The sequence below is a fragment of the Scyliorhinus torazame genome, chromosome 3 (assembly GCF_047496885.1).
Source record: "Scyliorhinus torazame isolate Kashiwa2021f chromosome 3, sScyTor2.1, whole genome shotgun sequence".
In the NCBI taxonomy this organism is placed as follows: domain Eukaryota; kingdom Metazoa; phylum Chordata; class Chondrichthyes; order Carcharhiniformes; family Scyliorhinidae; genus Scyliorhinus; species Scyliorhinus torazame.
In genome coordinates, this window is record NC_092709.1 from 368630375 (window position 1) to 368642594 (window position 12220).

Below are 12220 nucleotides of genomic sequence, written 5' to 3' on the forward strand. Positions count from 1 at the left end.
CCCTGCCTTCCCAATATGCCTGCGCCGCATGCCGATCCGTGCACCCCAGGGGTCCCCGCTGCTACTTCTGTGGTCAGCAGAAGCACCCCCGCCAACACTGCCCGGCCCGCACTGCAGTTTGTGAAGCCTGCAGTAAAAAGGGCCACTTCGTGGCTGTGTGCTGGGCCCGCACAGTCGCTGCAATCGCGCCCGCTATCGCCCCCACCCCCACGCCAGACGCACAATTGGAGCCACCATCTTCTCCTCCCGGCCCCATGTGCAACCAATGGGCATCGCCATCTTGTCCCGACCCCGCAATGTGCATACCATGGGCGCCGCGATCTTGTCCCCCACAGGGTCTCCGGACATCCCGACATTGGAACCGCACACGCTCGCCACCCGAAACATCCGAATACTACCCACAGCTCGCTTCGATGACGCTGGACCAATCTCGCCCGCACAACCTGGCCACCGCGTCGACGACGGTTAAAATCAACGGCCACGCGACCTCGTGCCTCCTGTACTCCGGGAGCACCGAAAGCTTTGTTCACCCAGATACGGTAACGCGCTGCTCCCTCACGGTCCACCCTGCCAATCAAAGAATCTCCCTAGCCTCCGGATCCGAGGCTTTTGTACAGTCACCCTCACTGTCCAGGGTGTAGAATTTAGTAACTTCCGCCTCTATGTCCTTCCTAATCTCTGCGCTGCACTCCTGTTGGGCCTGGACTTCCAGTGCAACCTCCAGACCCTCACCCTCAAATTCGGCGCGCCCTTACCCCCCTTCCCGTTTGCGGCCTCGCGACCCTCAAGGTCGATCCCCCCTCCCTTTTTGCCAATCTAACTGCGGATTGCAAGCCCGTTGCCGCTAGGAGCAGACGGTACAGCACCCAGGACAAGACCTTCATCAGGTCTGAAGTCCAGCGGCTGCTTAAGGAGGGTATTATCGAGACCAGCAACAGCCCCGGGAGAGCCCAAGTGGGAGTGGTTAAAACTGGGGAGAAACACAGGATGGTCGTGGACTACAGCCAGACCATCAATCGGTACACGCAGCTCGACGCGTACCCCCTCCCACGCATATCTGATATGGTCAATCAGATTGCGCAGTACTGGGTCTTCTCAACAATTGACCTGAAATCCACCTACAACCAGCTCTCCATCCAGAAGTTGGACCGGCCATACACGGCCTTCAAGGCGGACGGTCACCTCTACCACTTCCTTAGGGTCCCTTTCCTTGTCACGCATTGGGTCTCGGTCTTCCAAAGAGAGATGGACCGAATGGTCGACCAGTACGGTTTGCGGGCCACCTTTCTGTACTTAGATAATGTCACCATCTGCGGCCACGACCAGCAGGACCACGATGCCAACCTCAATAAATTCCTCCGCACTGCCACTCTTCTCAACCTGACCTACAACAAAGAGAAGTGTGTGTTCAGCACGATCCGGTTAGCCATTCTCGGGTATACGGTAGCATAGTGGTTAGCACAATTGCTTCACAGCTCCAGGGTCCAGGTTTGATTCCCGGCTTGGGTCACTGTCTGTGCGGAGTCTGCATGTCCTCCCCGTGTGTGCGTGGGTTTCCTCCGGGTGCTCCGGTTTCCTCCCACAGTCCAAAGATGTGCAGGTCAGGTGGATTGGCCATGTTAAATTGTCCTTAGTGTCCAAAATTGCCCTTAGTGTTGGGTGGGGTTACTGGGTGATGGGGATAGGGTGGAGGTGTGGGCTTCGGTCGGGTGCTCTTTCCGAGAGCCGGTGCAGACTCGATGGGCCGAATGGCCTCCTTCTGCACTGTAAATTCTATGAAATTCTATGAAATATAGTCCAAAACGGACTTCTCGGGCCCGACCTCGACCGGCATGCGGCCCCTCATGGAACCTCCCCTCCCCTACTGCCCCAAGGCCTTCAAACGCTGCCTGGGGTTCTTTTCCGACTACGCTCAGAGGGCCCCAAACCATGCGGACAAGGCCCACCCACTCATTCTGTCCACCCAATTCCCCCTCGCGGCCGAGGCACAACATGCTTTCGCCGCATCAGAGCAGACATCGCCAAGGCCGGGATGTGCCCAGTGGATGAGTCACTGCCTTTCCAAGTAGAAAGCGACGCTTCAGACGTCGCCCTTGCTGCCACCCTCAATCAGGCAGGCAGACCCTTGGCAGTCTTTTCCCGCACCCTTCATGCCTCTGAAATTCAACACTCATCCGTCGAAAAGGAGGCCCAAGCTATCGTTGAAACTGTGCGGCATTGGAGGCATTACCTGGCCGGTAAGAGATTCACCCTCCTCACTGACCAACGGTCGGTAGCCTTCATGTTCAATAACACACAGCGGGGCAAGATCAAAAATGATAAAATCTTGCGGTGGAGAATCGAGCTCTCCACCTATAATTACGAGATCTTGTATCCCCACGGTAAACTGAGCGAACCCCCAGATGCCCTCTCCCGAGGTACATGTGCCAGCGCACAAGTGGACCAACTCCGGGCCCTACATGACAGCCTTTGTCACCCGGGGGTCACTCGATTGTACCATCTGGTCAAAGCTCGCAATCTGCCCCACTCCGTCGAGGAAGTAAGGACAGTCACCAGGGACTGCCAGGTCTGTGCGGAGTGCAAGCCGCACTTCTACCGGCCAGACCGTGCGCGCCTGGTGAAGGCCTCCCGCCCCTTTGAACGCCTCAGCGTGCATTTCAAAGGGCCCCTCCCCTTCACCGACCGTAACACGTACATTCTCAGTGTGGTCGATGAGTACTCCAGATTCCCCTTCGCCATCCTATGCCCCGATATGACGTCTGCCACCGTCATCAAGGCCCTCAACACCATCTTCACTCTGTTCGGTTTCCCCACCTACATCCACAGTGACAGGGGATCCTCATTCATGAGCGATGAGCTGCGTCAGTTCCTGCTCAGCAGGGGTATCGCCCCCAGCAGGACGACCAGCTACAACCCCCGGGAAAACGGGCAAGTAGAACGGGAGAATGGGACGGTTTGGAGGGCAGTCCAGCTGGCCCTACGGTCCAGGAACCTCACAGCCTCTCGCTGGCAGGAAGTCCTCCCTGACGCTCTGCACTCCATCCGGTCACTGTTGTGCACCGCCACTAATAACTCACCCCATGAACGTGTTTTTACCTTCCCCAGGAAGTCCACATCCGGGGTGTCGCTCCCGACTTGGCTCACTGCTCCAGGACCGGTCCTTCTCTGTGGGCACGTCCGACTCCACAAGGCGGACCCCTTGGTGGACAGGGTTCACCTGCTCCACGCCAACCCTCAATATGTTCCCCGACGGCCGCCAAGATACTGTCTCACTCAGGGACCTGGCACCGTCAGGTTCCACCCCAACACCCCCCCCCCCCCCCCCCACCAACAGGTTCCACCCCAACACCCCAACCTCCCACCGCGCCGCCAATATTGACCCCACCAGTCCAACCTCCTCCCCTTTTCCGCACAAGAGGACGAAGAGGATTTCTGCACGCTCCTGGTGTTCCCCGATGACTGGCCAGCATCAGCACCGCCACCACCGCCATCGGTGCCATCTCCACCACCGCCAGCACCGACTTCGCCACCGTTACGCCGCTCCCAACGAAGCACCAAAGCACCGGACCGGCTGAACCTTTGACGGACTCCGGACCGTCAACATGGACTTTTCTTTCCCTACCACTGTACATAATTGCACTAATTGTGTATAGTTTCACGTCACCCCCGCCGGACTCATTCTTAACAGGGGGTGAATGTGGTGAACCACTGTAATAGGAGATGTAAGGTAGGACCTACACTACAGGTTCGCCGGTAGCTCCTGCCGGCTGGCTCCGCCCACAGAGAACTGCATAAATATGCATGACCTCCAGTGCCCTGCCATTTCGCCAGCTGCAGCAGGAGGCCACGCATCTGAATGTAATAAAGCAACAGTTGTACCCAACTTTAGTCTTTGTGCAATTGATCGTGCATCAAACACACTATAAGCCTTCTGCACAGCTCTATCCACTTGAGTGGCAACCTTCAGAGATCTGTGGACATGAACCCCAAGATCCCTCTGTTCCTCCACATTCCTCAGAACCCTGCCGTTGACCCTGTAATCCGCATTCAAATTTTTTCTACCAAAATGAATCACCTCGCACTTATCAGGGTTAAACTCCATCTGCCATTTTTCGGCCCAGCTCTGCATCCTATCAATGTCTCTTTGCAGCCTACAACAGCCCTCCACCTCATCCACTACTCCACCAATCTTGGTGTCATCAGAAAATGTACTGACCCACCCTTCAGCCCCTCCTCCAAGTCATTGATAAAAATCACAAATAGCAGAGGACCCAGCACTGGTACACCGCTGGTAACTGGTCTCCAGTCAGAAAATTTTCCATCCACCACCACTCTGTCTTCTCAGTGCCGCGGTCCCAGTGCGAGTTACTGTGCCACATTCCGCCCCTTTCACCTGACTTCAGCAAAACGGTAGGGGCAATATTTTTTTTAAGTTCTATAAAAACAAACATCACTAGTTTAACTTAAATGATTAGCAATCTGCTGATATCATCCAGTAAAGTTACTTGAGACTGTTGAAATATGGTAGATAAATACAAATTGATTGTTAGTTACCTTTGTACAGACAAGTTATGCCAAGGTAGTGGGGAAATGGGGTGAGGCCAATCATTTTTCTATAATGAATAGATAAGCGGTTGGGGAGTGGGTTCCTTAAATAAAAGAAGAGGCAAGTTGAGGGAGGCATAGATTATTCAGGGGTAGGGTTATCACTGCTGCCTCACAGCGCCAGTGAACTGGGTTCAATTCCTGCCTTGGTAGATTGTCTGTGTGGCGTTTGTATGTTCTCTCCGTGTCTGCGTGGGTTTCCTCTGGGTCCTCCAGTTTCCTCCCACAGTCCAAGGACGTGTACATTAGGTGGATTGGGCATGCTAAATAGTCCCAGATGTGCAGATTAGGTGGATTGGTCATGCTAAATAGTCCCAGATGTGCAGATTAGGTGGATTGGTCATGCTAAAAGTCCCAGATGTGCAGATGAGGTGGATTGGTCATGCTAAATAGTCCAAGATGTGCAGATTAGGTGGATTGGTCATGCTAAATAGTCCCAGATGTGCAGATTAGGTGGATTGGTCATGCTAAATAGTCCCAGATGTGCAGATTAGGTGGGGTCTCAAGGATTGGGCAGGGGAGTGGGGCTAGATCGGGTGGTCTTTCAGAGGGTCGGTGCAGACACCCTGGGGCAATTGGCCTCCTTCTACACTGTCGGAATTCTATGGTTTTATAGTTCTATCGGGCTGAAGGTGCAGCATGGCCCAGCAATATTGGACACAAGCAGGCTAGTCAATGAAGCCAATCGATTCACTTTGCTGCAGCAGAAGCAGAGAACCCAGGGGAACATACTAATCCCACAGCCCATCCTGAAAGACATTATGATCTGCTGCACATCACAATATGCAGCATGTGCTTCCATGTCACTTTGTCCTCTTTTCAATATTTGAAGATAATTGGTAAGGGGGTAGAAAAGACCAATGGAGATTTTTAAATACTACAGACTTACATGTACGATGGGAGGCTGAGACTTCGTCACTTTCCGTCTTGTCACGGTAGATGGCAGTAATGGAAACATCATATAAGGTGTCAGGATTCAAGTTATCTAAAACATGGCTGGTCTCATTCCCATTTATAATCATCTGGAAGAATAGGCATAAAGCGAAGGTCAAGATAGGTTCAGTGCATGAAACCAATTTGTTTTCTGAAAACTGATTCCCTTAATTAAATGGGGGTGTTTGAATTTGATATCACTCAGGGGCCACAATGGCCTTAAAATCCTTTACCAGCCCTTGGCTGCAGCCACCTTTCCCAGTGGCATTCCCTAGTGGTCATGTGGAGTATTTCTGCAGAAAATTAAATTGAAGGAATAAACTAATTTGGACTGTTTTGGTCATTGCGCCAATGCTCTTCTTTGAGTGGGTCAACTGAGCCCAACATCTTAATACTAAGGAGCATATGGTCCATGCGGAAAGCAGCTTTCTGATCACGGTGTAGTACAGTAATGCCATTCGGAAAGAATGTGCTTATGTTTTGCAGGTTATGGTTTAAAGAGCTCATCCCACCCAATTGAGTTTTGGCAGATTGCCAAATTTTCCAGTCCTGCCCGTCACTTTGCCTGTCCCTGTTGGGAATGGAAAATACCTGCCGTTTTCAATGCGATCATGCCCCCACGACCAGCAGAGAATGCAACTCATTAGCAAGTGTGGAAAGGATGACAAGGATGCAATGAAACATCGTTGCTGGAAAGGAGGAATATTTTCATACAGAGAGATCTGTCTGACAGCGGTTTTGCTTCACACACGCATGTTGCAAGGCAAATTTAAAAATCAGCTGGAGCTACCCAGAAGCAGAAAGCATGGATTTCATCACCTCTTTTTTGTCCGTTCCCCCAGATGGAACCCAGCTGAGTCTGTAGCGGTCCACATCCGGCGATCCATGATCCCAGTCGATCTGCAAACGGTTCCCCTTGATGTCTGAGAAGCGTAGGTTTGATGGTCCTCGGTCAACCACTGTGTGAGAAGAATGAGATCTTAAATGTGCACATGGAGCAGAAATGTAACAGAATCTGACAGAGTAGAAATGGTGAGGGAAGGGAAGCCATATGAGTAAAGATTTGAGATACTCGCACTGTTCGCCAATAACTTGCATTTATACAGTGCCTTTATTGCAGTAAAATCTCCCGAGGCACTTAAGAACGTAGAACATAGAACATTACAGCGCAGTCCAGGCCCTTCGGCCCTCGATGTTGCACCGACCTGTGAAATCACTCTAAAGCCCATCTACACTATTCCCTTATCGTCCATAGAACATAGAACAATACAGCGCAGTACAGGCCCTTCGGCCCACGATGTTGCACCGAAACAAAAGCCATCTAACCTACACTATACCATTATCATCCATATGTTTATCCAATAAACTTTTAAATGCCCTCAATGTTGGCGAGTTCACTACTGTAGCAGGTAGGGCATTCCACGGCCTCACTACTCTTTGCGTAAAGAACCTACCCCTGACCTCTGTCCTATATCTATTACCCCTCAGTTTAAGGCTATGTCCCCTCGTGCTAGCCATTTCCATCCGCGGGAGAAGGCTCTCACTGTCCACCCTATCTATCCCTCTGATCATTTTGTATGCCTCTATTAAGTCTCCTCTTAACCTTCTTCTCTCTAACGAAAACAACCTCAAGTCCATCAGCCTTTCCTCATAAGATTTTCCCTCCATACCAGGCAACATCCTGGTAAATCTCCTCTGCACCCGTTCCAAAGCCTCCACGTCCTTCCTATAATGCGGTGACCAGAACTGTACGCAATACTCCAAATGCGGCCGTACCAGAGTTCTGTACAGCTGCAACATGACCTCCTGACTCCGGAACTCAATCCCTCTACCAATAAAGGCCAACACTCCATAGGCCTTCTTCACCACCCTATCAACCTGGGTGACAACTTTCAGGGATCTATGTACATGGACACCTAGATCCCTCTGCTCATCCACACTTTCAAGAACTTTTCCATTAGCCAAATGTTCCACATTCCTGTTTTTCCTTCCAAAGTGAATCACCTCACACTTCTCTACATTAAACTCCATTTGCCACCTCTCAGCCCAGCACTGCAGCTTATCTATATCCCTCTGTAACGTGCTACTTCCTTCCACACTATCGACAACACGACCGACTTTAGTATCGTCTGCAAATTTACTCACCCACCCTTCTGCGCCTTCCTCTAGGTCATTGATAAAAATGACAAACAGCAACGGCCCCAGAACAGATCCTTGTGGTACTCCACTTGTGCCAGAACTCCATTCTGAACATTTCCCATCAACCACCACCCTCTGATTTCTTTCAGCTAGGCAATTTCTGATCCACATCTCTAAATCACCCTCAATCCCCAGCCTCCGTATTTTCTGCAATAGCCTACCGTGGTGAACCTTATCAAACGCTTTACTGAAATCCATATACACCACATCAACTGCTCTACCCTCGTCTACCTGTTCAGTCACCTTCTCAAAGAACTCGATAAGGTTTGTGAGGCATGACCTACCCTTCACAAAGCCATGCTGACTATCCCTGATCATATTATTCCTATCTGGATGATTATAAATCTTGTCTCTTATAATCCCCTCCAAGACTTTACCCACTACAGACGTGAGGCTCACCAGTCTATAGTTGCCAGGGTTGTCTCTGCTCCCCTTTTTGAACAAAGGGACCACATTTGCTATCCTCCAGTCCTCTGGCACTATTCCTGTATCCAATGATGACATAAAAATCAAAGCCAATGGTCCAGCAATCTCTTCGCTGGCCTCCCAGATTTTTTCTATTTTCAGCCTGTCCAGAATTGCCAACACTTCTTCCCTACGTACCTCAATGCCATCTAATCTATTTACCTGGAGCTCAGCATTCTCCTCCACAACATTGTTTTTTTCCTGAGTGAATACTGACGAAAAAGTATGTTTATCCATATGTTTATCCAATGGCCATTTAAATGCCCTTAGTGTTGGCGAGTCCACTACTGTTGCAGGCAGGGCATTCCACGCCCTTACTACTCTCTGAGTAAAGAACCTACCTCTGACATCTGTCCTATGTCTATCTCTCCACAATTTAAAGCTATGTCCCCTCGTGCAAGACATCACCATCCGAGGAAAAAGGCTCTCACTGTCCACCCTATCTAATACTCTGATCATCTTGTATGCCTCAATTAAGTCACCTCTTAACCTTCTTCTCTCTAACGAAAACAGCCTTAAGTCCCTCAGCTTTCCCTCTTACACTTTACTGCAGCAGAAGCAGAGAACCCAGGGGAACATACTAATCTCACAGCCCATCCTGAAGGACATTCTGATCTGCTGCACATCACAATATGAAGCATGTGCTCTCCATGTCACTTTGTCCTCTTTTCAATATTTGAAGATAATTGGTAAGGGGGTAGAAAAGACGAATGGAGATTTTTATATACTACAGACTTACATGTACGCTGGAAGGATGAGACTTCGTCACTTTCCGTATTGTCTGGGTAGATAGCAGTAAGGAAAACATCATAAAAGGTGTCAGGATTCAGGTTATCTAAAACCTGGCTGGTCTCATTCCCATTTATAATCATCTGGAAGAATAGGCATGAAGTGAAGGTCAAGATAGGTTCAGTGCATGAAACCAATTTGTTTTCTGAAAACTGATTCCCTTAATTAAATGGGGGTGTTTGAATTTGATATCACTCAGGGGCCACAATGACCTTAAAATCCTTTAACAGCCCTTGGCTGCAGCCGCCTTTCCCAGTGGCATTCCTAGTGGTCATGTGGAGCATTTCTGCAGAAAATTAAATTGAAGGAATAAACTAATTTGGACTGTTTTAGTCATTGCGCCAATGCTCTTCTTTGAGTGGGTCAACTGAGCCTAACATCTTAATACTAAGGAGCATATGGTCCATGCGGAAAGCAGCTTTCTGATCACGGTGTAGTACAGTAATGCCATTCGGAAAGAATGTGCTTATGTTTTTGCAGGTTATAGTTTAAAGGGCTCATCCCACCCAATTGAGTTTTTGCAGATCTCCATATTTTCCAGTCCTGCCCGTCACTTTGCCTGTCCCTGTTGGGAATGGAAAATACCTGCCGTTTTCAATGCGATCATGCCCCCACGACCAGCAGAGAATGCAACTCATTAGCAAGTGTGGAAAGGATGACAAGGATGCAATGAAACATCGTTGCTGGAAAGGAGGAACATTTTCATACAGAGAGATCTGTCTGACAGACGTTTTGCTTCACACTCGCATGTTGCAAGGCAAATTTAAAAATCAGCTGGAGCTACCCAGAAGCAGAAAGTATGGATTTCATCACCTCTTTTTTGTCCGTTCCCCTACATGGAACCCAGCTGAGTTTGTAGAGGGCCACATCCCTTGATCCATGATCCCAGTGGATCCGGAAACGGTTCCCCCCGACGTCCGAGAAGCGTAGGTTTGATGGTCCTCGGTCAACCGCTGTGTGAGAAGAATGAGATCTTAAATGTGCACATGGAGCAGAAATGTAACAGAATCTGACAGAGTAGAAATGGTGAGGGAAGGGAGGCCACATTAGCAAAGATTTGAGATACTAGCACTGTTCACCAATAACTTGCATTTATATTGTGCCTTTAATGCAGTAAAATCACCCGAGGCACTTAAGAACATAGAACGTAGAACATTACAGCCGCAGTCCAGGCCCTTCGGCCCTTGGTGTTGCGCCGACCTGAGAAACCACTCTAAAGCCGATCGACACTATTCCCTTATCGTCCATATGTTTATTCAATGACCATTTAAATGCCCTTAATGTTGGCGAGTCCACTGCTGTTGCAGGCGGGGCATTCCACACCCTTACTACTCTCTGAGTAAAGAACCTACCTCTGACATCTGTCCTATATCTATATACCGTCAATTTAAAGCTATGTCCCCTCCTGCTAGACATCACCATCCGAGTAAAAAGGCTCTCACTGTCCAGCCTATCTAATACTCTGATCATCTTGTATGCCTGAATGAAGTCACCTCTTAACCTTCTTCTCTCTAACGAAAACAGCCTCAAGTCCCTCAGCTTTCCCTCATACACTTTTCTGTAGCAGAAGCAGAGAACCCAGGGGAACATACTAATCCCACAGCCCATCCTGAAGGACATTATGCTCTGCTGCACATCACAATATGCAGCATGTGCTTCCATGTCACTTTGTCCTCTTTTCAATATTTGAAGATAATTGGTAAGGGGGTAGAAAAGACTAATGGAGATATTTATATCCTACAGACTTACATGTACGCTCGGAGGCTGAGACTTCGTCACTTTCCGTGTTGTCTGGGTAGATAGCAGTAAGGGAAACATCATATAAGGTGTCAGGTTTCAGGTTATCTAAAACCTGGCTTGTCTCATTCCCATTTATAATCATCTGGAAGAATAGGCATAAAGCGAAGGTCAAGATAGGTTCAGTGCATGAAACCAATTTGTTTTCTGAAAACTGATTGCCTTAATTAAATGGGGGTGTTTGAATTTGATATCACTCAGGGGCCACAATGACCTTATAATCCTTTACCAGCCCTTGGCTGCAGCCGCCTTTCCCAGTGGCATTCCCTAGTGGTCATGTGGAGTATTTCTGCGGAAAATTAAATTGAAGGAATAAACGAATTTGGACTGTTTTGGTCATTGCGCCAATGCGCTTCTTTGAGTGGGTCAACTGAGCCCAACATCTTAATACTAAGGAGCATATGGTCCATGCGGAAAGCAGCTTTCTGATCACGGTGTAGTACAGTAATGCCATTCGGAAAGAATGTGCTTATGTTTTTGCAGGTTATGGTTTAAAGAGCTCATCGCACCCAATTGAGTTTTGGCCGATCTCCAAATTTTCCAGTCCTGCCCGTCACTTTGCCTGTGCCTGTTGGGAATGAAAAATACCTGCCGTTTTCAATTCGATCATGCCCCCACGACCAGCAGAGAATGGAACTCATTAGCAAATGTGGAAAGGATGACAAGGATGCAAATAAACATCTTTGCTGGAAAGGAGGAACATTTTCATACAGAGAGATCTGTCTGACAGCGGTTTTGCTTCACACTCGCATGTTGCAAGGCAAATTTAAAAATCAGCTGGAGCTACCCAGAAGCAGAAAGCATGGATTTCATCACCTCTTTTTTGTCCGTTCCCCCAGATGGAACCCAGGTGAGTTTGTAGAGGGCCACATCCGGCGATCCATGATCCCAGTTGATCTGCAAACTGTTCCCCCCGATGTCCGAGACGCGTAGGTTTGATGGTGCTGGGCGATCCACTGTGTGAGAAGAATGAGACCATAAATGTGCACATGGAGCAGAAATGTAACAGAATCTGACAGGGTAGAAATGGTGAGGGAAGGGAGGCCATACGAGCAAAGATTTGAGATACTAGCACTGTTCACCAACAACTTGCATTTATATAGTGCCTTTAATGCAGTAAAATCTCCCGAGGCACTTAAGAACATAGAACATAGAACATTACAGCCGCAATCCAGGCCCTTCGGCCCTCGGTGTTGCGCCTACCTATCAACCACTCTAAAGCCGATCTACACTATTCCCTTATCGTCCATATGTTTGTCCAATGCCCTTAATGTTGGCGAGTCCACTACTGTTTTGCGGCAGGGAATTCCACACCCTTAGTACTCTCTGAGTAAAGAACCGACCTCTGACATCTGTCAGATATCTATCTCTCCTCAATTTAAAGCTATGTCCCCTCGAGCTACCATCACCATCCAAAGAAAAAGTCTTTCAC

The 12220-nt window shown here is 49.0% G+C and overlaps 1 protein-coding gene across 1 annotated transcript; it reads right to left on the bottom strand.

Annotated features, from left to right (window-relative positions):
• Positions 1-8726: 8726 nt before the first annotated feature.
• On the bottom strand, positions 8727-10873 carry LOC140409446 (collagen alpha-1(XII) chain-like). The gene is made up of 4 exons (XM_072497879.1): positions 10741-10873; positions 9805-9944; positions 8942-9074; positions 8727-8749 (listed from the first exon to the last, which is right to left on the bottom strand). The coding sequence occupies exons 1-4, from the start codon at positions 10871-10873 to the stop codon at positions 8727-8729; spliced, it is 429 nt and encodes a 142-aa protein (XP_072353980.1).
• Positions 10874-12220: the final 1347 nt, after the last annotated feature.